The sequence below is a fragment of the Hyaena hyaena genome, unplaced genomic scaffold (assembly GCF_003009895.1).
Source record: "Hyaena hyaena isolate Hyena2069 unplaced genomic scaffold, ASM300989v1 scaffold_60, whole genome shotgun sequence".
In the NCBI taxonomy this organism is placed as follows: Eukaryota; Metazoa; Chordata; class Mammalia; order Carnivora; family Hyaenidae; genus Hyaena; species Hyaena hyaena.
Genome location: NW_024080692.1, coordinates 1,522,928 through 1,548,390, shown reverse-complemented (window position 1 = coordinate 1,548,390; position 25,463 = coordinate 1,522,928). Strand labels below are relative to the sequence as shown.

The following is a 25,463-nucleotide window of genomic DNA, read 5'->3' as shown; positions in this document are numbered from 1 at the left end:
AAAATCAATTTCATAAGATCCCAACAGCTAGAGACAAGAGAAGACCGGAAGGAACGTAAAATGATGGCCGCTAGTAACTACTTACTAAGTGTCTTTTATTTACAATAAACCCTCCCAGAGGAGACCTTCTTTTAGTTACTGGCAACACCTTGGGCCCCGAGTCGTGTCCAGGTGAGAGGCGTTACAGACCACTCCCATCGGGCATTCCCTCCCCCTGTGAACGAACTTCAGAAAGAATGAAGGGGGAAGCCACGAGGGGATCTGTTTTCCAGTTCTTGGCAAAAACTGCCAGGTCAGGGTCAATTGGTTTCACCTCCCTCTGACTGTGTCCTGTGCACGGGAGGTAATTGGGCAGATTGGGTTTCAAGAAGTCATGCCCCAGAGCCAGGCCAGCTGGCCGCTTTCCTCATAAGGAGGGCTCAGCCTAAGGCTCACGGTCATGAAGAAAGCAGAGGGTGGAGGGGTCACGGCGACCGCACTGACACAGCAACTGGGGAAGAAAAACTACACGAGCAGCAGGATTCTCTCTGCTGTGGGCTCCTAGGGCTGTGCGGGCTCAGGGATCGTGCGGGGCAAACAGGACCATCGAGGTTTCTGCAAACTGGAGCCGTAGAAGCTGTAGATGGTGGCCAAGCGCACAGCTTCCTTAGCCACACCTTTAGCCGTGTTTTATTCCCACAGCACAGTCTCTTTTTGAGGACTGAACTTGTCTCTGGACAAGAACTAGTCTCCGAAGAGGCAGCTTTTGAAATCATTTCATACGTGTGGAAACTGAGGTTTTGAGACATTAAGTCTTTCCCAAGATCATAAGCTAAGCGGCAAAACTAGGTGGGACTGGTTGGAGGGTTCGGACTGAAAGCCCTGCTCTTGCCTTCCAGTGGCTGGAAACAGACTCCAGAAGGATGGGAAGGTACCAGAATCCCAGCTCTGTCCTTCCCTCTCATTGCAGATGGGACAGTGCTTTTCTCAGAAAGTTTCAGTGGTCCCCTCTGCCTAGAAGATAAATTTCAAGTTCACGAGCCCAGTTCAGGGCTCTTACACGTGGTGTCCGGTCGCCTCCCAGCCCTACCTTCTGCATCCTTTTCCTCCTTGTGAAGCTGCCCCTGACCTTCCCACCCCTGGAAACGCTGTGACACTTAGCCTGCACCTCTCACTTGACATTTGCCAGACACAACCTTGAATTTTACATGAAGATCCCATTGAATACAAGTAGGGCACGGAGAGCAGATGCCAGCCAGGGAGCTGGGGACCAGGAAGGACATACAAGTTCGGAAGTGGCTGACACACATCGGTCAAACATGACGTTGTAAGGCCCAGAAGGTACCCACGGCCAGAGACCAGGCAGAGGATAAGGAATCAGAAGGTCGGCATATATTGGAAGCCAGCAATGAGCAACACTGGGCGGTGCGGATTAAGAGTTTAGGTTAAAACTTAGATATTAACACGCTACTTCAGGGGCGCCTGGGCTTCAGTTAGGCGTCGGACCTTGGCTCAGGTCATGGTCTCTAGGTCTGGGAGCTCGAGCCCCACATCAGGTGCTGACAGCTCAGAGCCTGGAGCCTGCTTCAGATTCTGTCTCTCTTTCTCTCTCTCTCTCTCTCTCTCTGCCCCTCCCCTGCATGCTCTCTCTCTCAAAATAATAAATAAATATTAAATTTTCTTAAACTCTACTTCATATTTAGTGGGATTGAGGCAGAGATCTTTGGGATAAACACACCAGGTAGAATTTTTTTATTTAAGTTTTATTTTTAATTTTGAGAGAGGAGTGTGAGTGGGCGAGGGGCAGAGAGAGGGGGAGACTCCCATGCAGGTTCTGCACTGTCAGCATGGAGCCCCGAACCAGGGCTTGAGCTCATAAACTTCGAGATCATGACCTGAGCCAAAGAAGGATGCTTAACTTACAGGGCCACCCAGGCGCCTCCCCCCCGCCCAGGTAAAAATTTAAATATATGTTTGGAAATGCTTTCCAGAAGACCACAAAATCAGCTAGTGAGATTCCTCTTACTGCTCTAGACACTGTCAGAAAATTCACGGCGATGAAGCAAAGCCAAATAGGGTTCTTAAAGCTTTTCCAAGTCCTTACTATGCTTGTGTGAGTTGTGACTCTCCACATCAGGAATATGGAAGGCAAGTTTGTATCACTTACTTGTCCAGAGAATTGTTTCTCAAGAGCCCCTCCCAGTTAGTGATCTTTGGAATACACTTAATAAATGCTATTTATGTTTACATGAAACCCATGTTTCTTTGTGGCTCAAAAAAAAACTGTAAGACTGGGAAATTTTAGAGAGATTGGCCCTTATTTTACCAAAGTTTTACTCTATGAAAAGCCCAAGTTAATGGTAGCTTTGGACAAAACAAGTCCAGACTGGATTAATAAGAGCCAAGATAACTATAGAAACTCTCTGAGGTGCCTATCAAAGAACCGGAACCTTACAAAATGATTTGATATACTTCTGAAGTTGACATCGGATATTTTCTAATAATAAAGACACTAAATGGATATTTTTTGAAAAAAACAATTCTTAGTTATCTTTAGCTTTATTGTTCTCATTTCAGCATATGAGAAAAGCCCTGCTCTTGTGACAGAACCTGTTTCTTTCTCTTCTTTAAAGTTTACTTTATTTATTTTGAGAGAGAGAGAGAGAGAGAGAGGGCAAGAATGCGTGTGCATGAGAGCAGGGGAGGAGCAGAGAGGAGAGAGAGAATACCAAGCAGGTACCACACGTCAGCACAGAGCCCGACACAGGGCTCCTTGAACTCATGAACCTCGGACTCATGAACTCATCTGAAATCAAGAGTTAGATGCTTAACGGACCAAGCCATCCAGGCGCCCCAGTGACAGAACCTATTTCAAGGGCTTATTTTGTACACTTTTGGGACTATTCTTTTGACAAAAATTCTTATCTTCTTGAGCCATCTTAATTCCATATTCTGCATGTAAAGAAATCCTTTGACACTTGACCACCTCTGCCCCCTTCCAGAGACAATGAGTGAAGACAAAGTTTATATACATTTGAGGAAGAAACACTTTAAGATATAAAATGATAGGGGTACCTGGGTGGCTCAATCAGTTCAGCATCCGACTTCGGCTCGGGTCGTGATCTCACAGTTCGTGGGTTCGAGCCCCATGTCGGGCTCTGTGCTGACAGCTCAGAGCCTGGAGCCTGCTTCGGATTCTGTGTCTCCCTTTCTTTCTGCCCCTCCCTTGTTCGTACTTGGTCTCCTCTCTCTCTCAAAAATAAACATTAAAAATTTTTTTTTAAAAAGATATAAAATGATATTTGTAAAGTGGTGCAAATTTCAACATCAGGCAAAAATTCTTTGGGGGTTATTCACCGATTTATTTTTACCTCTGCCTCTTCTTTCTTCCAATGTGAAGGAGTTGACCTAATGTTGAGTCTATCTTTATATATGGGCACTGCTGTCATATAAACTTTGGTTCAAGCTTTTAATATTTTTCCAGTACAGTTTCAAATATCACGAATGGATTCCTGATGTCATGGGTGGAGAGGTTTTCACTTAATCCGGATCCATGCTGTCCACTCTTCCTATCACAGCCAACGAGTCCTCTGCTGACGCACCGCAGGCCCAAATCTACAGATGTACCTGGCACACTGCTCCCCATCTCGAGGATACCAAAATTACACCTTTTTCTTTGGTCTCTTCTGAACACAAAATGTCTAGGAAGAATTAATGTTTTGCTTTGACTTGGCAACTTTTCCAGTCCAGGTAATCTGTGGTGTGCATTGAACCAGTTAGAGGAAGCAAGATTCTCTGATAATCATGCTGCTTTATTTAGGAAAGTAATAGTCTTAGTTAAGCTAACTCTTGGGGAAACCTTAGTTAAACATGGTGGCACTTCTATTGACATGAGCATTCGATCAACACTGGTGAGTGAGTAAGCTTTATGACTAAAAACGTTCAGCAAGGAAAATAATTCTGATGGAAGAAAACAGGTTAACTCCCTAATAAGATCTCCAGTGAACACATATGGGCCTTCTGCATCCTTTCATAAAATGTCTTAAGCCAAAGCATTGTGGAAGAAGAATGAGCTAGTTGTGGATTATCCAAGAACCAATCAGTTTTCAAGAGGATCTCTTTGGGCCTCTGAGGATTAGCTGAGTTCAGGTAGTCAGGATGCTGTGGCCATTTCCAGTCTGCTCTTATTATCATTTGTCCAAACAGCTGCCCATAAAATACTTATGTTTATCCAGGTAAATGACTTTAATTAAAAAAATAATGATAATGAGGCATTTTTAAAAAATTAAAGCATTTTATCTTTTTCCTCAAATAAGAGCAAATTATGAGAACAAAATGAGATTATAGATCCGAAAAATGGTTTGAGAGTAAAAGTTGAATATCAACATTATTATAAAGATTACCCTAGGGGCACCGGGGTGGCTCGGTCCGTTGAGCATCCAACTTCGACTCAGGTCGTGATCTCAAGGTTCATGAGTTCGGGCCCCACATTGGGCTCTGTGCTAAAAGCTCAAAGCCTGGAGCCTGCTTCAGATTCTGTATCTCCCCATCCCTGTCCCTACCCTGCTTGTGCTCTTTCTCTCTCTCAAAATTAAATAAATAAACATAAAAAAAATTTTTTTAAGGATTATCCTATCAATAACAAGGCTTTACATATTTCCTCCAAATACTTGTAAAAAAAAGTTATACTTTAGATTTGAAAAAAAAATTTAATGTTTATTTATTTTGAGAGAGAGTGCACATGCTTGAGCAGGGGAGGGGCAGAGAGAGAGAGAGAATCCCAAGCAGGCTCCCCACTGTCAACACAAAGGCCAATGCAGGGTTTGATCCCATGAACTGGGAGATCATGAACTGAGCTAAAATCAAGAGCCAGATGCCTAACTGACTGAACCACGCAGGCACCCCTAGATTTGAAAATTTCAGCCCTTCTCATTCACCTTGCAAAAAGTCTCCAAGTTAAACAAGCATCAATGAAGAAAGCTAAAGACAGACTAAAACTTGGAACTATAACAGATATGGCACATGTCAAATTCATGATTCCAAAGTCGTCTGGGTCTGAGAAAGTCCATGAATGATGGATCTATACTGATGTTGTCCCACTGAAAGTTTCAACCTGCATTTAAGAGAAGACAAAAGGAGATCTGTTTCCAGAAGAAATTGGCACAGAGAGAAGAGGCCTTGTGTGCACAAGGGGTCAGAACCAGGGACAAAACCCAGATCTGATTCCTTCCCAATCAGTCAACATGCGCAGAACTTTCCAAAGTCCTAAGTCCCTCAAGAATGTCCTTCCCTCAGCCCTTCGTCTCCCACCATCTCTGGCCCTCCTCCCGTTTTCCTCATCAACGATGACACAAATGCCTTGTATCACAAGTTGGGCTCGCCCACCAACACCAGTTTCCACATACAAATTAGCAAAGTGAATGGCAGGTGTCGTTTTATGACAGCCTGGTTGGTATCTTCCCTGGTCGCGTAAGTTCGGTCTTGATTTCTCGAAGACCTTGAGCACAGGAGCCTGTTTGTCTCGGTGGCTGCTGTGTAAGGAGGCCTGTGCTTTTTAATTTTTTTTAAATTAATTTATTGTCAAATTGGCTAACATACAGTGCAGTGTGCTCTTGGTTTTGGGGGTAGATTCGTGTGATTCATCGCTTCCATAGAACACCCCATGCTCATCCCAACAAGCGCCCTCCTCAGTGCCCATCACCCATGTACCCCTCTCCGCCAGGCTCCCATCCACCCTCAGTTTGTCCTTTGTATTTAAGAGTCTCTTATGGTCTGCCTCCCTCCCTCTGTGCTTTTAAGGTCAGAAACTCCAGAGCTGAAAAGACTGACACTTCCTTGAGTTTGAACTGCAGGCTGTGTCTGCAGATTGATAAACAAAGCCAAGAAGTCCACTCACAACAGGATCTGAGGACCATGCACAGCGGACAGGCGAGTCACAGTCATCGTCAGGGGATTTAATTTATGTTGGCGGCTTTGGCTTCCTCGTCTTATACGTATTTGGTTTGCAGAATGCAAGGAATTTGCTTGCTGGGCAAGTTTAGCCGTTCTGTTTTTTTCCTAACCAGGCTCTTTTCTACTGAGGTATGTTTCTGAAAAACTCCCTCAGCAGATTGCTGCCAAAAGCACACGGTTCAGTGGGACAGTTTAAACCTGAAACACACCCTCTCGGGAAATGCACTGCATGTTGTAAGGAAACCGAATCTGAACTTACTAGCAAAACTCAGTGCAAAGTCTAGGTCATCGTTCCTTGTGCACACAGTACACAAGGCCAATGGGATTGAGTATCGAGTATCTTTAGAGCACCACCCCGTGCAACAGGAGAAAACTGAAGGTCACAGAAGTGAAATAACTTGGCCAAGTTCAAATACGAAATGGCAGAGCAGGAATTTTAAACCGAGTCTCGTGATACAACAAGGCCCGTCGTATTACGTTGGTGTATTCACTTTTTTCCAGCAAGTTGACCAACTCTATAATTGTTACTAAAGTATTGGCTCTTAGATTTTAAAAAACATTTTGTATTAAGAGTTAGAATAACAAATTTGAGAAAACTACATAATTCAAGGTCCAGAATGATGACTTACCAAAATCATACACTTAATGTGGTTTTCTGATTTGCAAATAACCCCTGAACACTATCTTAACATTCTTTGGAAAGTTAAATGTGTTAGTGGTAACACGTAGCTCTTGATTTTTCTCATATTTAATTTCCTCACGTGTATTTTTTTCAGGAACAATGAACATCAGATGTATCCTATGGAAAGGAGTCCCAAAGCACCCCTGGAGTTTGCAGGTAATGAAGACAAAAGCGGGGGGAAATAGACTAGAACCACTGCGCCATCTAGTGATGAAACTCATGCTTTACAAGAAAACCACCTGATGCAATTCCATTTTGCAAAATCCATCCCCAGAATTCTCTGAGCCTGAAGAATTTCATAAAACTGGCCAAAAGAAAGATGTCTGATAATAGCAAATAATGGAAAATGAATGGCAGATCAGCAAGAACATTGGAATAGGGAAGATTCTTCTGTTAAGATTCCCTTAGAAGCTGGAGGTGAACCCAAATTCTACGCCTCAAAGATCTGTCAACAGGTCCTTTATACCTTTCTCCCTGTAATAGATGAGCCTAATAGGGTACCCAGCCCTAGTCCCTAGAAATCCCTAACAAAAATTCAAAATATTCATAATTGTGACAATACAAATCCTGAGCTGATAAGTCTTCAAATCCTCATGATGCCATCTAGTCTTGGTCAAGAATGCGATTTTATCTTACTACACTCAGGAGCTCCCAGAATGCTCTGTAGAGACTAATACAGCACAGTGCAGAAACAACAGGTAATAGAGGCGCCTGGGTGGCTTAGTCGGTTAAGCGTCTGACTTTCGCTTAGGTCATGATCTCGCAGTTCGTGGGTTCAAGCCCCGTGTCGGGCTCTGTGCTGACAGCCAGCTCAGAGCCTGGAGCCTGTTTCGGAGTCTGTATCTCCCTCTCTCTCCGACCCTCCCCTGCTCACGCTGTCTCTCTCTCTCTCTCTCCTAGAAATAAATAAAAATATTTTTTAAAAATATTAAAAAAAAAAAAAACAGGTAATAGATTAAGAAAACCCCGGCATGGCATGATTAGCTGTGCCACCTTCAGAAGCTTCTCAAATGCCTTATATGTAAAGGATGACCTTGGCAAGCCTTAGTAATCCACTGAACTTAAAGGATCACCAAAAGTGTTAAAGAATGAATGTGAAGTATCTAAACAGATAATAAGCACTCGATAAGCGGTAGTCACTTATTAATAAAAGCGATAGTGTGCCTTTAAAGACAATCATTCTTAGAAGAAGCTGTTTATGCGGCCTACGACTGGTCCTAGACAAAACTCTAAACTCAGCCAGGTTTGCCTTTTGGAGCTCTCTCTTACTTTTCACTACACGCAGAGCTGGTGTAACAGATAAACTAACAGAAGGGCAAGAGAAAACATTCTGTTCTACAGGGAATGAGCTGAAAAGCTATGTCATCAAGAGTCAAACGCCCCATAAACTTTTAAAGACAGGTTTATTTATATATAAGTGCATGAAATTGAATACAGAAATTTTATTAAAATACTGTATATTACAAATTTTTAATCCAATAAATTCCGTGTAATGACACTGAAGTGCTGGATCGCTTTTGACAGTTGTGTTATGTGTGTCGGGAGAGGGTTCGCCCTGTCTATTACAAAGAGGAGAGACACACGGGCCTCAGAAACGGTCCTGTGATTAGACAGTGGATGATACCAATTGTGCATCTTTTCTCGAAAAGCAATGGGTTGGAACCTAGGTAGGTCTTGTCTTTGCAGACCAACTTTCTAAAGTCAAAAATGACTTACATGTGTTTATTGCTGCCCTTTGAAGAAAATGAGTGGCGAAAAACAATTTAAAATCAAGATCAACATCTCTAAGGCTAGCCTGATGCTTACCACAATTGAAATAATTAAAGTCCGATGCAAAATTTGTGTCGTCCAGGAAATTATGCTATGTACACAATGAGATCTATACATGAATTGGGAAATAAAAAAATTGCTTATATAAAATTAAAAATCAATAGTATACAATATTTACAGCTCGTTAGGTATTATACATAAACATAGTCTTTAAAATAACCCTTGAAAATTAAACTGTATTATGTAAACATGCAGTACATACTCATACAGTGTAGTTTACAGCCTTAACAGAAGGGGGAGACGGTGTTCACATAATGTAGGGTACTTCCTCACAGATGCCTTTGTTTTTGTGCGTTACCCCGTCAACACGTATTCTTCCTGTCTTTGAACTTCACAGTACGTTAAGTATTTCTATAGTAAAAATAAATCCCTGATGGTAAACGTAATCCTAAAGGTTACATAAAGTGTCTGCCCTCAAACTACAGTATAAACCGGACACGGCTCATGCTAGAATTTCGAGTTTCCAACAAAACTGAATTTTAAAAGCCCACGTTTACTTGTCTTGACTACATTTTTCTCCGTCTCAAACTTTCTTGTAAAAAAAAAAAAAAAAAAAACAACTACAGACCAATGCCACATCATGGTAACGTAATAAGGGGAACTGCCATCTGTCAGAGTCAACGGCAAAATGGCTGAGCTTTACGAACCATGAGGAGTCGTTTCAATTACGCCGTCCCACAGCTCTAAGCCTCCAGCCACAATGTGCCAGGCTTGATTCCTGCCAAATTCCCTTTGCAAATGTATCTTAACTGCCAAGGCACTAATGCACCAGTGAGCTTTTAAAAACTGGGCTGTGTTTTGCTAAATGATTCATCGGTGGTCTGAAACTTAACTCAATTTGAAAGTGAGTTTTTAATACCTATCGGGTAAACTATGTTTTTGCAATTTAAATCAAGACAGTTTTGTTGGCTAATGTGAAGTTGATCCCCTCGTCCTAGAATGACTGGGGTAAGGGGTTAATACTTCATGGTAGAATCCTATGAACTTTACCAAGTTATAGGACTAAAATGAAAAATACTGTGGACTTTTGTTTGTTCATCTAAATATGCAGAGCTCGTGTGTGTGCGTGCATGTGTGTGTTGAGGGCCAAACTTGTAAAAAATCTCTCCATCATAGATGCATCTGATATCACAAATACCAAGGAAGTGTATACCATCAACTCATCCAGTATTGAAAGTAAATCATTTTTAATGACTTTTCAAATAAGTGCCTCTATTTTGCTCTCCATGGAGAAAACTTCAAAATGTTCCTTCCCCCATGATACTTAGTGATGATGTGCAAATATTTTTATTAAAAACAAGAGTCACTTATCATCAGTACTACTACCAAATTAATAGTCATTCGTACAGGGCTCTAAAATAAGAGATGATCTTTAGAAATTATTAATATGTATTTAGGGGAAAGTGCATTACAGTTATGGTAATTGTGAATTATAGTTCCTTTTTCCATACGTTTGTGTGACGGTGTTTTCTAGTTTCAGTTATGTACCTAAATACATTCCCCAAGAGAGGACAGCTATGTCGCCATTGAAGAGACATCTATATGGGGGCAGTGTATAATCTCAAACAACATGTAAGAGGTTCATGCTCCTTGACTTGCCTGTAGCATTTATTTTTCAGTAAGATTATAGCTGCATAACTACACACATAAGGTGTTAAGAACATTTTCTTCTAACCCAGCTCTTCTGAGTTTATGAACAAATTGTACATAGGTTTAAACTATAAAATAGGACATCTGTATGGAATGGAGCGGGAGATTTTTAAGAAACTGCACAGTTTTCAAAATCCAGAAAGGGTTAATACGTAAGTTCAACCTATGTGCAATGGCCGTAAAGAATGTAGAAATGAGTCCTCTAAACTCGGGAGAGGCGACAAGTACAGCTCAGAGCTCAGTTCACTCAGAAATTTGGGTGTTTCCATCCATCAACAAAATATCAACTGGTTCATCTCCACATTTCCTGAAAATACTTTACATATGAAGCCCTACTTCCCCAAGCAAATTCAGATACGTTTTTAGGTAATGACTTCAGCAGCCTCCTCAGAAACACTGTATTGCCTACACTGAACAGAGATCCTTCCGTGAGAAAGGCAAACCTACACACATGCATGCGCGCGCACGCACACACGCGCGCACACACACACACACACAATAGGATTTCAAATGCTCTGTGGCCAGTTAAGCTTTAAACATGCAGGACACAGACTCACACAGTGTACTTTACGACCCTGGCACACGGCAGGGCTGTGTTTACATCACTGCAGGTTACCCAGGCTTTCCTGTGTTACTTCCCAGGGGTTCTTCCCATCTCTACACACCCCGCTGCTACAAAATGCTAACACGTGTTTGAAACACTTTCTCATCTTTAACCAAATAATTTTCTTTTGCACCTGAAGGGTCTCCCTCCAAGATGTTATAAAAAGGACTGGAGGGGCACCTGGGTGGCTTAGTCGGTTAAACGTCTGACTTTCGCTCAGGTCATGATCTCGCGGTTTGTGGGTTCGAGCCCCGTGTCGGGCTCTGTGCTGACTGCCAGCTCAGAGCCTGGAGCCTGTTTCAGTCTGTGACTCCCTCTCTCTCTCTGACCCTCCCCTGCTCACGCTGTCTCTCTCTCTCCTAGAAATAAATTTAAAAAAAACATTAGAAAAAAAATTAAAAAAAAAAAAAAAGGACTGGGAGTTCAGGAAAATTATGAGCCAACTGATCTGACCGCTGACTAGCCCATTCCCAGCACCGAGATTCTCACCTCTGATTCTTAAAAGGAACAACTGACGCAACTGCCCAGCAAGTTCATTCCCAGCTCCTCTGCAATTCAGGTCTCCCAGAATTTCTTCCTAACCTTCCATGTCCTTCACATCTTACAGGCAAATAAGGACTCTCTGAAGAGATTCTGATTAAGACTTTGCGAAAGAAAAAGATTTTAATCGCAAGAGTGAAGTCGTTTGAGAATATTTCAGAAAAATATTCTTAGCATCTTGTGACTTCTTGAATTATGAGGTGTACATAAATTAAAAACAGCAGTATTTCCTTGACGTTGGAAGCAAACAGGTTGGGCGTGAGCACCTTTGGTCCATGGGAGGAAGGACTTGGTGGGCACTGAAGCCCAGTTCTACTTCCTACACAGGAAGCCCAAGGTCCCGGGCGGCGGTGGAGGGATGGACTCCTAAAGGTCACACTTTCCCATCCCTACAACAAGGATCGTAAGCTGCATGCGGTAGAGATTCAATGACTGTTGCCTGAATGATCAAGGGAAGAGAGCAGGACGAGACAAGGGAGCCAATGCTGGTGACCCTCACCCTTTCCCTACTTTAACTAGTGGTGAACACAACTGCCAATTTAACCCTGCGTGTCCTGGCCATTCCCGCCACCACCAACTCCCAGAAGGGGTCTTAGAAGAGTGTCTGCTGATTTTCAAAATCAAGAATGGGGGAGGGGGTCCGTGGGGGGCTCAGTCCGTTAAGTGTCCAACTCTTGGTTTCAGCTCAGGTCATGAACTCGCGATTTGTGAGTTTGAGCCCTGCACTGGGCTTGGTGCTGACAGTGCGGAGCCCGCTTGGAATTCTCTCTCTCTCTCTGCCCCTCCTCCCCTGCTCACTCCCTCTGTCTCTCTGTCTCAAAATAAATAAACTTAAAAAATTAAAAAACAGAGAGAGAGATGGAGAGGAGGGAAAGGAAGCAAGATTATGAGACATTTTTTAGTTTCCTTAAAATACATGCAGGGAAAATGTTGGAAACTGAAGAAAATAGATGAATTTTACAAAACAACATATTCAGTGGGAATTAAAAATGTAATTAAAAAATCCCAATGACTCTCTATTGATCATGTATTACCAGATATGTACTGCTTTGCATTCACAAACAAAACGTCAGCAAGTGATGGGCCCTGGATTCAAATCATGTTGCTGGCTTAGTGTCTAGTATTCTCTCCACTCTGTCTCAGTAACGATACCTCAGTTGCAGATACTCCATTTGGTGGATAAACTGAGAAAAACAGAATTTGAAGGGAGGGAGCAGGACTTAAACTCTTAAACAGAATCAGGAAGCAAAGTGTCCCAACCTTTTTAGGATTTACCTACAATCCTAAAAAGGATTTACACCCCTCTTGCTAAGGATTTACACTTGAGTCTTGGTGGACTCAGGGGCAGGGACCCATCTCGGTCACGCCCGTGCTTACTGTAGGAAATACTCAGCACAGTGCTTTGAAGAGAGCAGATCCACCAAAAATATTTACAAATTTGAGTCGGCTGCTGTGTGAGTGTCAGCTTGGGCACACTCGCGTGGTGGCTCCACTCACATCTTCATTTGTTGTATTCTAACAAAGACCTCTTCGATGACACTCTGATCTTCACTTACCCCTGGTCCTTATATCACAGATGCAGGGCATACGGGGCGGCTCATCTCCTTAGCTCTCACTTCGAGTACACACAAAACCCTTGCTTTGGGCAGTGAAAACCTAAGTCGCAAATACTAAGAAAGTATACTGGGTTCTAAACCGCAACACTGGCTGGTACCCACTGAGATCCAGAGTCAGAGAGATTTAAGCCGCGAGCAAGGAACAGAGCCGCCTTCTAGAAATCTCCTCCTAGCAGCCTGCAGAGTCACCCCTGGGGCAGAATCCCTGTACCTCCTGCATTTAAATGGGTGACCCAGTATTTGTAGCTTAGATAGCCCGGCCCCATGAACTAATTCTGCTCTATGGACAATTCTAACCAGTCTGTTTAGTAAGAGTTAGTTTGGGCACTTAGTCATAGGTCTCTATTTTGGGGAACCGATTTCACTGTCAGCGGTATTTTAGTAAACATTTTTCAAAATAAGTAGTATAAACTCTAAAGGAGCCCCCTTCCTTCCTGCACTTATCAGATAAAAGTTTACTGCTAGATCACATATAAATTTTAAGAAGGAGTAACCCAAATACAGTAAGGGCTTCTGTCATATCACAAACAAGAGTCTCCACCATGACTAAATCAAGAAAAATTTCCCCAAATTCAAAAATCTCACACATGCTTACCTATTTAAAAGATCATTTAACTGAACAAACACACAAAATTCTCCACTAGAACATGAGAAGTGTTCCCTGAACAAAAGCTTCCCCAATTAGACTATATTCATATATAGCAGCTTTAGATATATGTATGTAATGATATATATGTGTGTCTAGATATATATCATCAAGCATCTATTGTCTCGTAAGAAAACCATTGATTAAAAAAAATCTCGCCATAGAAATAGCTATTAAGACAATATCATCAATTCACACTATTCAACTGTATTTCAAAACATCAAGAGAGGGACAGTTACACAAAATCCTGATGAAAAGAACTAAAAACAGCAAAGAAACCAAAACCTCCCCCAATGGTTAAGTGTACACATACACATACACATACACACACACACACACACACACACACACGCGCGCGCACACACACATTCATCACATAAAACAACCTGATGGGGCAGCTGCAAGCTAATTATTCTCCATCCAATTACACTTCCATTCCAGAGTAAAAAAGAGGAGTTAAAATTTCTTTGGTCCACACCTTGATGGATTTAATGTGTCCACGTTATTTTCCGGCTAATTTTGGATTCCAGACCATGGGTACCTATTCCCTTACCATGATAACTTTCTTAAATCCTGAAATAACCGTATGTTGAAATAAATATTCATTTTGTAGATCTGAAACAATGTAAACACATTATGAGTAATTCCTCTCAAAGAACATGAACACTTGAAATTGTCAACAGAATAGCAAAAGTAAAGAACGCAATTCAAGTCTAAAAGAAAAGGAGAAATCCAACCGACTTGGAAAATGTATGCCTACATTTAATTTGGGAAAACATGAGGAATATGCAGAACACATGAACATAATTTTAGGCTTGTACATAATAAAAAGAATTGATTTGAAGATTTACTTCAACGATCTCTAGGGATGCATAGTTGCTTATTGGTTTTTTAAAAAAACAGATTTCTAAGCCACAGCATTAGCAAACCCCCCAAATTGGCTTCCATACTGGTACGAGCATCCCCTACCCCAACTCCTTATTGTTAAGTCATCCATATGTATTTTGCTTTTGGGTGGACAAAAGAGGTGTGGGCAATGAAGGTCTTATATTTGAATGGGACCTAAAAGAAATCTACTTTTTACCAAGTCAGGTTATAAAACCATGAGGCTAGAGTATGCAGATTATTTTTTGGATTGCCCTTAACTTCGTGTTTTCTGCAGTGGCTTTTTGAGTTAGTACATTTATAACAATACCTGGTATTTTAAAAAATCTCAGTAGGAGGCAAAGTCAACCAGGTTCTGTGTTTCTTTTACTCCTCTAACTCTTAAAAACAGGTACACTTTGCCAAAATCTCTTAAAGTGTTTTATACTCAGGACTTTCCCATTCTACTAAATTTAAATAACAGCATAGATCAAGAACTGAACAACAGAATCACTCTACTACATGCTCAGGACTGTACTGATATGCTGAGATTAACTGCCAAATTTTAAAATTATTTACTCTATTCCCCAATTTTTACTTAGCAAAATCATGTTACCACATGCCCAAAGAAAGACAGTTTATTACTCTTCGTGTATAACTTACTTGTTACTTATGTACAAATGAGGCTTTTTGTTTTCACAGCCTAATTTAGGCCACTCTTTAAATATAGTTAATACTCCAGAACAAAAGGTTAAAGATTGTGTGTGTTCTGTCAAAAATCAAGACATGTGCAACAAGTAATACAATCCCACCGAGATGCTAGGTATAAAGGTGTTTTCTCCAGGATGCATGTGGCAAAAACGTTCTTTAGAAGGGTCAAAGAATGCAACATGCATTTCGGACTTCTTTTCTTACAAAGGTTATAAGAAAATTTTCAAATTATATTTGCACGACACACAAACTACAATCAACGTGGGTGACCCAAAAAGTTTCTGAAGTCGTATCAACAGAACACTTAGGTAGGAGGGAAGCTATTAAAAGAGTGTTATTTAAGTGAGTGGGAAGGATGCACCCTACAGGTCTACTTTGAGTCCTTAAAAGAGTTTAGCTAGTTTTCCATTAAGTATTATTTTCCACATAAATTAATGTAAATAACAATAATGCCTAAACATATTAAAGCCCTAAATCCCAGAAACGTTCAACGTTAAAAAAAATCAAGTAATTTCCCTATCATATTAAATGATCCGGTATTCAGCACTCATACGGGATTTAGCGTTACAAGACAAAAATCTCACTAGTTACCTGAATTCATGTCGGATGTGGTTCACAGCACTCGTCTACATCTACACTTGCAAATTGTCACATGATCAATGTTAAAAAAAAAAAAAATAAGAGGAAGAAGGAGAAGAAGAGGAGTTTGGCACATATATCAATTCCTCAAAACGTCCCTGTAACTTAACACAACACTGTTAAGAATGATGATTCAACACCAATGTGAACCTGATTGGCACCTAAACAAGGTGCTTCCTCTTGTAGCTTCCGGTAGTGTATGCGCCTGGCCCGGGACGGAGGCACGTAAGGTGCAGTGCGGTAGTGCAATCACTTGGACACCAGAGGGCGATCTTTGCACACAGCTCAAGGCCTTCCTTCGGTTGTGACCGGCTCCTTCCACGTTCTTGGGCAATTTCACTCCCACTCCCTCACAACGCCATTTTCGGAGAATCTGTACATCTGTTTCCTTAGGTGAAGTGAGACGTTCCCACAGAAACCTCAAAGTGTGGCGAGGATCCTTGAGAAGGAGATGATTAATGTCAATACAGTCTGTCCCACGCCCCACACCAGCGCTTCCAGGGGGGCCATGTTTTTCCCTGCTACTCTGTAAATGCCGGCCACGGCTGCACCTGGACGAGAGAGGGGCAGAGAAACAAAATCACACATTCATTCCCTTCGTGACACCCCGCTCTGAGGCGACGTCAGTGCTCTTTCCATTCCAGTAATCGATCATTCTCATTTTATGAACTGTCCACAGAAGTTCCCACGTGATTGGTAAAAGTCACACTCTAGCACATTACTTAACTGAAAGACAGGCTTTTTAGTTTTCTATTCAACTGCAAAAGATGAATTTATAGTACGTGCTTTCACTTGAAACCAAATATGTTCTAGAAAATGAGTAATTTGTTATTGGAATCTCTCACCTGGGCGTCGAACTGGCCAGACATCACCACGATTTTTATAAACATACAATGCGATATATGAATAATTATTAATGAAAATGCAGAAAACTAGAGAATTTAATGAACATTCTAAATTAATCAAGAAATTTTTTAAAAATTCTTGAATGTCATATGAACTACTAGAATAGTGGACTACTCCATTTCAGAATCTACCATATAAAGTAGTTTCTTGTAGTTCTTAATAAAGCATACAACTGTAAAGTTATTTAGAAACTAAGTATCTTGACACCTAATAAAAATGGAAGATGAACTCAACATCTGTCCTGGGAGAACTGTTTAGGTAATGCACACTTCCGAGAATGAGAGAATCCCAGAGATTCTCCGTGAGAATTCCCGAGAGAATTCCCAGGAGTTACACAGCCCATGTGACTGAATATTTCACCTTATTAATATAGTGTATATAATGAAACATTTAAGTTACAGGATGCCTTCCTACATATTGAGTTGGCCTTAAAACTTTCCTCTAGAAAAAGCCCTCTCTCTAGATCCTAGAATGACCAAACAAAAACCAAGACCATTATATGATTCAGAGACACTGAAATGACAGTTATTTGAGATAGAAATCTGTTCATAAAAATTAGCTAAGAACTAACTCTGTACTTCTCTTAAAAACTCTGAAATAAAAGTAACCATATTCCTCTAAAGAGATATAAAAGGGAAAGGCAAATTATTAATCTAAGCCAAGGACTTTATTTACACATTTTTTTTATGTTTGTTTATTGGTTTTGAGAGAGAGAAAGTTGGGGAGGGGCAGAGAGAGAGGGAGAGAAATCCCAACACAGGCTCTGCACTGTCAGCACAGAGTCCGATGCAGGGCCGGAAGTCACGAACTGTGAGATTATGACCTGAGCTGAAACCAAGAGTCGAATACTTAACTGACTGAGCCTCCCCAGTGCCCCATAAACATTTTTAAAGAAGGAAATTAAAATGTATAGCATATTTCCTACATACAATGTTTCTTGATAGTACCTTTACAAATATTATCTGGTTTAAATATCACACCACTTCAGAGTATTATTACCTAAAGATAGAAAACAGGTTTAGAGAGGCTCAATTACCAGCCTGTGGAAATACAGCAAGGACAATAGCTGGAATTTCAATCGAGGTTAGTCTGGCTGTAAATCCCCAAAGCATTCTATCATTTCACATTTATACTAAGTGAAAAAGAGAACAAGGAATTCAGAAAATCATAAGGAGAATGACTATCATCTCAATATTAAATAAAACTTTCAGGGCACCAACACTTCCTTAATCAAGTAATAAACTTCACTAGCGTAATTGGTGACATCCTCAAATTTTAGAATTGGAGAACATTCTTTAAAATTTGTAAAGATCTTATGCTTTCTCTGTTATCAGAAACCGTATTAAAATAAACCTGAGAAATAGTCTGTTTTTATGAGGATTTACCCCAGATTTCCAGGACTATCTTCAATTTTAAAAACACCCTTTCACCTCCATCTCTCCAGCACGAAGTTTTCCAAGCTGATCCACGAAGAGGAAAAACTGAGCACTTACTAGCTCGGGCTGCCTTGGGAACAGTAAGCAAGTCTGTCAAGTCAAACTTCGCACACTTACACTTACGTGAGGTGAAGAGCCTGGGCTCTGGAGCTACACCTGCCAGTTAAGACCCGAAAGCCACCACTTAGCAGAAGTGCTACCCCAGGCAATCACTTCCCCTCTGTGTGCCCTGTTTCCTCAGCTGTAAAATGGGTGGGTGTAAAGATGAACAGGGGATACTTGGCAAGTCTTGGGAGAGTGACTGGTGCAGGGATGCGCTCTAAATTGTGGCTGGTGGTTGTCATAGTCGTGGATGAGACAGGTATATCCCATCGATGATTCAGCACTCAGTAAATGGGGCTGCAATGCAGGGCAGCCATTGGAAGCCATAAATCCAGGACACGGCTTCAGACCACTCCCCATAATAATTTCAGATGGGCTAAAGAACAAAATGTTAAAAAACAAACTATAAATGTGAACTTTAAAATATAAGTGAATATGGGGTGCCTGGGTGGCTCATTCAGTTAAGCATCTGACTTTGGCTCAGGTCATGATCTCACAGCTGGTAGGTTTGAGCCCCGCGTCGGGCTCTGTGCTGACAGCTCAGAGCCTGGAGCCTGCTTTGGATTCTGTGTCCCCCTCTCTCTGCCCCTCCCCTGCTCGTGTTCTGTCTTTCTCTGTCTCTCAAAAATAAATTAAAATGCTAAAAAATTTTAGTATAAGAGAATATATCTGTGATCTTAGGAAAAGAGGACTGCTTAAAGACTACACAAAATTAAACAGAACCCCTCAAGGGACAGACTAGAACACTTGATTAATATACTTGATTAATGTCCAGAATACACACATACACACACAAGCACATACAGCATAACCAAGGCAGTACTTGTAAAAGCAAACAAAACAAAACGAACAAAAAACCAAAAAACAAAACAAAAAACCCCTAAAACCCCACAAAATCAAAAGCAAGAATCCAATGTCCAACAGCCTGGAGTGGTTAAACTATACCAAGTCCACACCATCAAACCCATAGAATTTCAAAGGAAAAATAAAAACGTTATGAACCGACACAGAAAGAACCTAAGATATATCATTTATGCAACAAAGAAAATGAAACATAAAACTATATGTATTCTCCATTGGTGCATACACCCCCATGTAAGCACACATATATGTAAAAAGGTATACAGGAAAATACAAATAAATATAATATATAAATAAATTAAAATCTGGGGAGATACATGCCAAACTGGAAGTATGGATTACAACTGAGCAGAGCACTGATTTGGGAGTGGAGTCCAAAGAGTGTCATACAGAGAATAAAACAAATGAGCATTTTCCTTCCTGTGGATAATCAGTCAGGGACCAGTTTGGTCCCAGGGACAGTTGTAACCACAACTTGTCTCCAAAAGAAACAGATTTGCAGAAGTCCCCACTGCACTGTCTGATTTCACACCCAGAAGCACTGGTCAGAAAAGACTGGGTCAGTGGGATTCTCAATCTACAGTATCTGCAAGCAAACAATCTCGTGTGCCTATTCAACGTATTTGGGAAACTGCTATTGAATAGTAAGCAGATAATAGTATTTATAAAGATAACATGTAGGTTATAAAATAACAACCAATTCCCAAGTACTGTTATCCAGCTGGAGAAGAGAACGTCACTACCTCCTTTGAAATTCCCACGGACTCTGCTCAGTCATGTCCCATTCCCTCCCTAAATTTTTTTTTTTTATCATTCCTTGGCTTTTCTTTGGCTATACCACCTTCCTGTATCCTAAAAATATATATTATGTAGCTTTTTGAATTAATTTTATGAGGATTGATCCTGTACATATTACAGGTCTGAAAGGTAGCGTGGTGTGTGTAGGTATAATTCATGCATTTTCACTACTGCATAGAATTCTAAGCATGAATATACCACAATTTATCCATTCCACTGCCAGTGACCTTTGTTTCCAATACTTAACAATGACAAACATGGCTTCTGTGAACATCCTTGTGCCCTGCCCTTGACCCACACAGCAGTCAAAAATTTCTCTTCAACACATGGGTAAAAGTAGAATTGCTCGGTCTCATGTTATAGGCATTTTCAGCTTTACTAAGGTAATGCCGAACTGTCTTCCAAGGAAGTTGTACCAACTTATATTCTAGTTACTCCATATCTTCAGAAGCAGTTGGTATCTTTTTTTTTTTAATCTCTGTCAATCTGATGGGTTACAGATGATATCTCTGTGATTAATTTGCATTTCCCTGGTAATAATTAATGTGACTGAGCTTTTCTTCACATATTAATGGCCAGTAGAGTTTTCTAATTTCACAAATGTTTGCCAAATCTTTTGTTCTTTTTTTTTCTATTGAGTTGTCCTTTTCTTACTTGATTTGTAGGGCTTTTAGAATATAGTTTGGGTATTAACCTATGTTTATACATGTTAACAAAGGTCTTCCCCCCCAATTTGGGCTTTAGTTTTCATTCTCTTTAAGGTGTATTTTGCTGAACGCTAGCCAGGTGAAAGAATACAAATATTATGATCTTTATTCTCTTGGGGAAATACAAGGCTCTGTTATGTAAGAATGAAGAAGACACAGGCAGAACAGGATGCTTGAAATAAACGGCACGTGTTCGGAACTGTCCCTCCCATCCACGGCGGACAGAATCAATTAGAAATAAGGGAAGACCTCACTAGGACCAAGGGACCGGCGAAAGGGATGTGAAGGTCAGTGAAAGATATAAACCTACAAGGACAGGAGAGGCTAGATGAAGAGCCACCAGTGGGCAGAAGATGTCAGTATCTAGCAACATAAAGGGGCCACCAATGAATGCCAGGGCCCGACAGCTGAAAGTGAGTCGGGTTGCCCTCTGTAGTTCCTGAGAGAGAGCAGACGTGAAGGCTAAGGCAGATTTGGTTTTAAACAGTGCTGGTTCCATCAGCTCGTGTGGTCAGATGAGGGGCCGGCAGGCTGTGGTCCGTAGGTCCAGCCTGCACACCGCATCACATGGGCACGGCACATGAGCTAGGAATGGTTTTTACATTTTTTAAATGTTTTTTTTTTTTTTCACTCTTTAACATTGCTTTAATATTCCACATAGACTTATCTCATAGTTTTCCTATTTATGATGTTTTCTTATTGTTCTTTAATTTGACTAGAATAGAAGCGTAATGAGAATAAGAACCATATCTGCCTTATTATTTTGTTCCAGATCCTAAAAGAGAACCTGGCTTTTTAAAAACTCAAAAGAAGGATATTGCATGATGCATGGAAATTATACAAAATTTCAATTTCAGTTCCCACAAATCGTGTTCTACTGGCATACAGCCATAGTCATTTCTGATCCCGAATTTTCTTTGCATTCCTGGGATAACACTCGCAAGGGAAATGAGCCCATACCCTTCCGTGCCTGTGCAGTCTTTATGCCGCTTACCAAGATTACTCTGGCCTCAGCAAATATGCTATGCACAGCTTATGCTCTTTCCGTTTCCTCAATAATTTGGATAAAACAGGAACTAAACTGTTCCTTCAAAATTTGGTAGAACTCCTCCATAAGCCCCAGGTGAGCCCGTAGTTCCTTTGGGAGGAGAGTTTTCAACATTTCAACTGTTTAAATATACTGATTGTCCCATTCATACTTTGTTTCTTCTTATGCCAATTTTGACATTTTATATTTAGGAATATATCGCTGTTCAAAAAACTGTTATTTTTATATCTCTTTTTTCTATATTATTGAGTCTATAGTTATTTATCCTATTTTGTTCTATATTTTACTTTTCTGCCTTAAACTTTTTAAAATTAGTTTGCCAGAAATCTACTCATCTTAGTATTGTTCTAAAGAACCAGTTTTTTGCTTTGTTAATCTTTCAGTCAATTCAGAAAACTGAACACTGTTGGGGCGCCTGGGTGGCTCAGTCAGTTAAACATCTGACTTAGGCACAGGTCACAATCTCAGTGGTCTTTGAGTTTGAGCCCCACATCGGGCTCTGTGCTGACAGCTCAGAGCCTGGAGCCTGCTTCGGATTCTGGGTCTCCCTCTCTCTCTCTCTGCCCCTCCCTGCTCACACTCTGTCTCTCTCTCTCAATTTAGATTTATTAAAAATTTTTTTTAAAAAAAGGAAAACTGAACGTATTTCTCTATACCAATAAAACAAAGCAAAGTCCTCAAAAGATACCATGCACAACTACCATAACATAAGAGTTGGAGAAGTAACTTAACCAAAAGTATTCAACCCTCTTATCGAGAAAAACATTTTTAAACTCTAACAAAAGACTAGAAGATGACCCAAATAAATGGAAATCTCTTACATGCTGTTGGGTAGAACAGTTTAATATGCCAGTTCTTCCCAAATGAACCTCTCCATTCAATTAAATCCCAATAAAAATCAGTTATGCTGATTTTTTCGAGAAACTGAGTAGACATATTCTAAAATTTATATGAAAGAATAAAAGCCCATAAATAGCTACGCCAACTTTGAGAAGGAAAAGAAGTGAGAGGGATCTACCCCTACCAGGTACTAAGAAATACCACAAAGCCATAGGAATGAAGAAAATGTGACCTTGCTGCAGGAACACACAAAAAGACTCAAATATCAGAACAGGGTTCAGAGACAGACCCTTGTACCTTGAACATAATATGCAAATAAGGTGAATCAAAGAGGAAATGATGCATTTTTTTTAAGTGGATGGTGTGGTAAAAACAGACTTACTATGTAGGGGGAGATACCTGGAATGCTATCTAATATCAAATACAAAATGAGACTCATCAGGGCCCAAATCGGGAATTTATGAAATTGTGAAATTATGTCTGAATGCCAGACACCTGTTTTTGTCAATAAAGTTTTATTGGAAAAAGCCACGCCTATTCCTTTACACACATCTATACCTGTTCTCACACTGCAATGGCAGAGTTGAAGAGCTGTGACAGACACCACCTGGCTTGCAAAGTTTAATATTTCCTATCCAGGGGCTCCTGGGTGGCTCAGTCAGTTAAGCATCTGACTTTTGATTTCAGCTCAGGTCATGATCTCACAGTTCGTGAGTTCAACCCCCGCATCGGCTGACAGGTAGAATCTTCTTGGGATTCTCTCTCTCCTCCTCTCCCTCTGCCCCACCCCTGCTCTCAGGTGCTCCAAATGAATAAATTAATTAACAAGCAAACATTAAAAATATATTTCTTATCTAGCACTTTAAGAAAATGTTTACTGACTCCTAGATGAAGTGAAGATCTTTATATGAAAGGCAAAACTATAAAATTAACATTAGAAAACATACCAGCATGTCTCTTGACCTTGATGTGGGAGAGAACTTCGTAACTTAAATTATAAACCATAAGGCAAAACACTTCTTTGAGCTGATCACATGGAAATTAAGGATTCTAGAGGAAGGTCACTGATAAAGGACTGATAAGTTCCTTGCAAAGTCCAAAACCAACAAGGGACCAGTATCTCAAGTGTCTAAGAAACCCCTGTAGTTTAATAAGAGGGAAATAAGAACCCCAGAAGAAAAGTAAACACATAATTTAAGGAAGCAATCTGCAGGAAAAGAAATTGAAATATATAATAAGCATGAGAATAGAAGTTCAAGCTCATCAGTGATCAGAGAAATGCAAATTAAACCAACGAAGAGATGTCACTTTATACCTTCAGATTTGCTAAAATTAGTCAGCTCTCCACTGCCTGCTGATGGCATTATATGGAAACGCAGTCTCTCCCAATGCTGGTACTACTGACCCCAACTAAAATGAGGGACACGTGGATGGCTCAGTCGGTTAGGCGTCCCACTTCAGCTCAAATCATGATCTCACAGTTCGTGGGTTCGAGCCCCACAGGGCTCTGTGCTGACGGCTTGGAGCCTGGAGCCTGCTTCGGATTCTGTGTCTCCCTCTCTCTCTGCCCCTCCCCTGTTTGCATTCTGCTGCTCTCCCTCTCTCTCTCAAAAATAAATAAACATTAAAAAAATACCAACTAAAATGGAAGATCACTGTATTCGGAATAAAATCTAAGAAGCAGCAAAATTTAGTAGATGTGTACCTATATTCAGCCAACTTTCTTATTCAGAATAGATATTAAGCAGTCACCTGCAGACCTGAATATACAGCGAATGAGTGCACAGACACAAACTGCGTGGGGAACATAAATATATTTAAAATATTGATGTTTGGGCTAGTTTTCTTACTTCAAGTATCTCCAGGTCAAGAGACTGGCCAGAAGAAATTTAAATGTTTTACTGCCTACTTGGAATCTTTACTTGAAATTATGTCAGACTATTTATATTTTTAAGGATATAAAATATAAGGCCCCAGTCTCTAAAACCACTGGCTAATTCTTGGTAAAATATATACAGAGGCATCGTTAGATGGAAACGGAAGTAGATGACACTTCTGCTCTCTGAACTTTTACAGCAATTTGTGCCAATAAACACACATGCATGCACATACTACATACAACTTCTGAACAAGCTATTCCTTCTTCCCTCCTCTGTTCGTGGGCCCACAGTTATCACAGTGACGCACATCAGAAAACACTGGCAGTCCCTCCCAAGCCCCTCTGTGTGCCACCACAACTCACTCGGATTTCTTCCCTTTGCTGTTGTCCATACGTCATCTCCAACCGCAACTACTGCTCTAGTTAGATCCCGGGCTCCAGTTCAGATCAGAGTCAATGCCTCTCCATCCCTCTTCCTTCCCCTTGTTTCTCCCTTCCTCCCTCTGCGGTTCCTCCCCTATGCCCCCAACCAGTATTTTCTGAGTATCGATTATGATTCAGATACCCTTTCCTTGTGATGTGCTGAAGGTGCTTTCAGAGTATTCTCTCGGTCCTTTACACTTATCTGTATTCACCCATTAAAACAAAATTGTCCACAGGACTGCTTTGTCCCTTGCCAGCCCCATTCAAGACTCTCTTACTTGTTTTCCATGGCCTGCAGGAAAAAAGGCCCAAATTTTCTGGCTTGTCTTCCAAGACCCTATAGGATTTGGCTCTACTCAGTCTCTCCAGCTGACTCTCTAGTCCTTTACTATGCATATCCGGAGCTTCAGCTAAACCGACTACTTGATTTCATTACTTTTTAAAATGTTGGGGCGCCTGGGTGGCTTGGTCGGTTGGGCGTCCGACTTTCGCTTAGGTCATGATCTCGTGGTTCGTGGGTTCAAGCCCCGCGTCGGGCTCTGTGCTGACTGCCAGCTCAGAGCCTGGAGCCTGTTTCAGTCTGTGACTCCCTCTCTCTCTGACCCTCCCCTGCTCACGCTGTCTCTCTCTCTCTCTCCTAGAAATAAATTTAAAAAAAAAAAAAAAACATTTTAAAAAATAAAATAAAATGTTTATTTATTTTTGAGAGAAACAGGAAGACAAAGCATGAGTGGGGGAGGGGCAGAGAGA

The 25,463-nt window shown here is 40.9% G+C and overlaps 1 protein-coding gene across 1 annotated transcript in view; it reads right to left on the bottom strand.

Annotated features, from left to right (window-relative positions):
• Window positions 1-14,237: 14,237 nt before the first annotated feature.
• TMEM170B (transmembrane protein 170B) overlaps window positions 14,238-25,463 on the bottom strand; it is a 30,602-nt gene continuing 19,376 nt past the window's right edge. Inside the window, exon 3 of the mRNA XM_039231823.1 lies at window positions 14,238-16,264. Coding sequence (XP_039087754.1) covers window positions 16,134-16,264 — 131 coding nt within the window. The 3' untranslated portion in view covers window positions 14,238-16,133. The remainder of the gene's footprint in view (window positions 16,265-25,463) is intronic.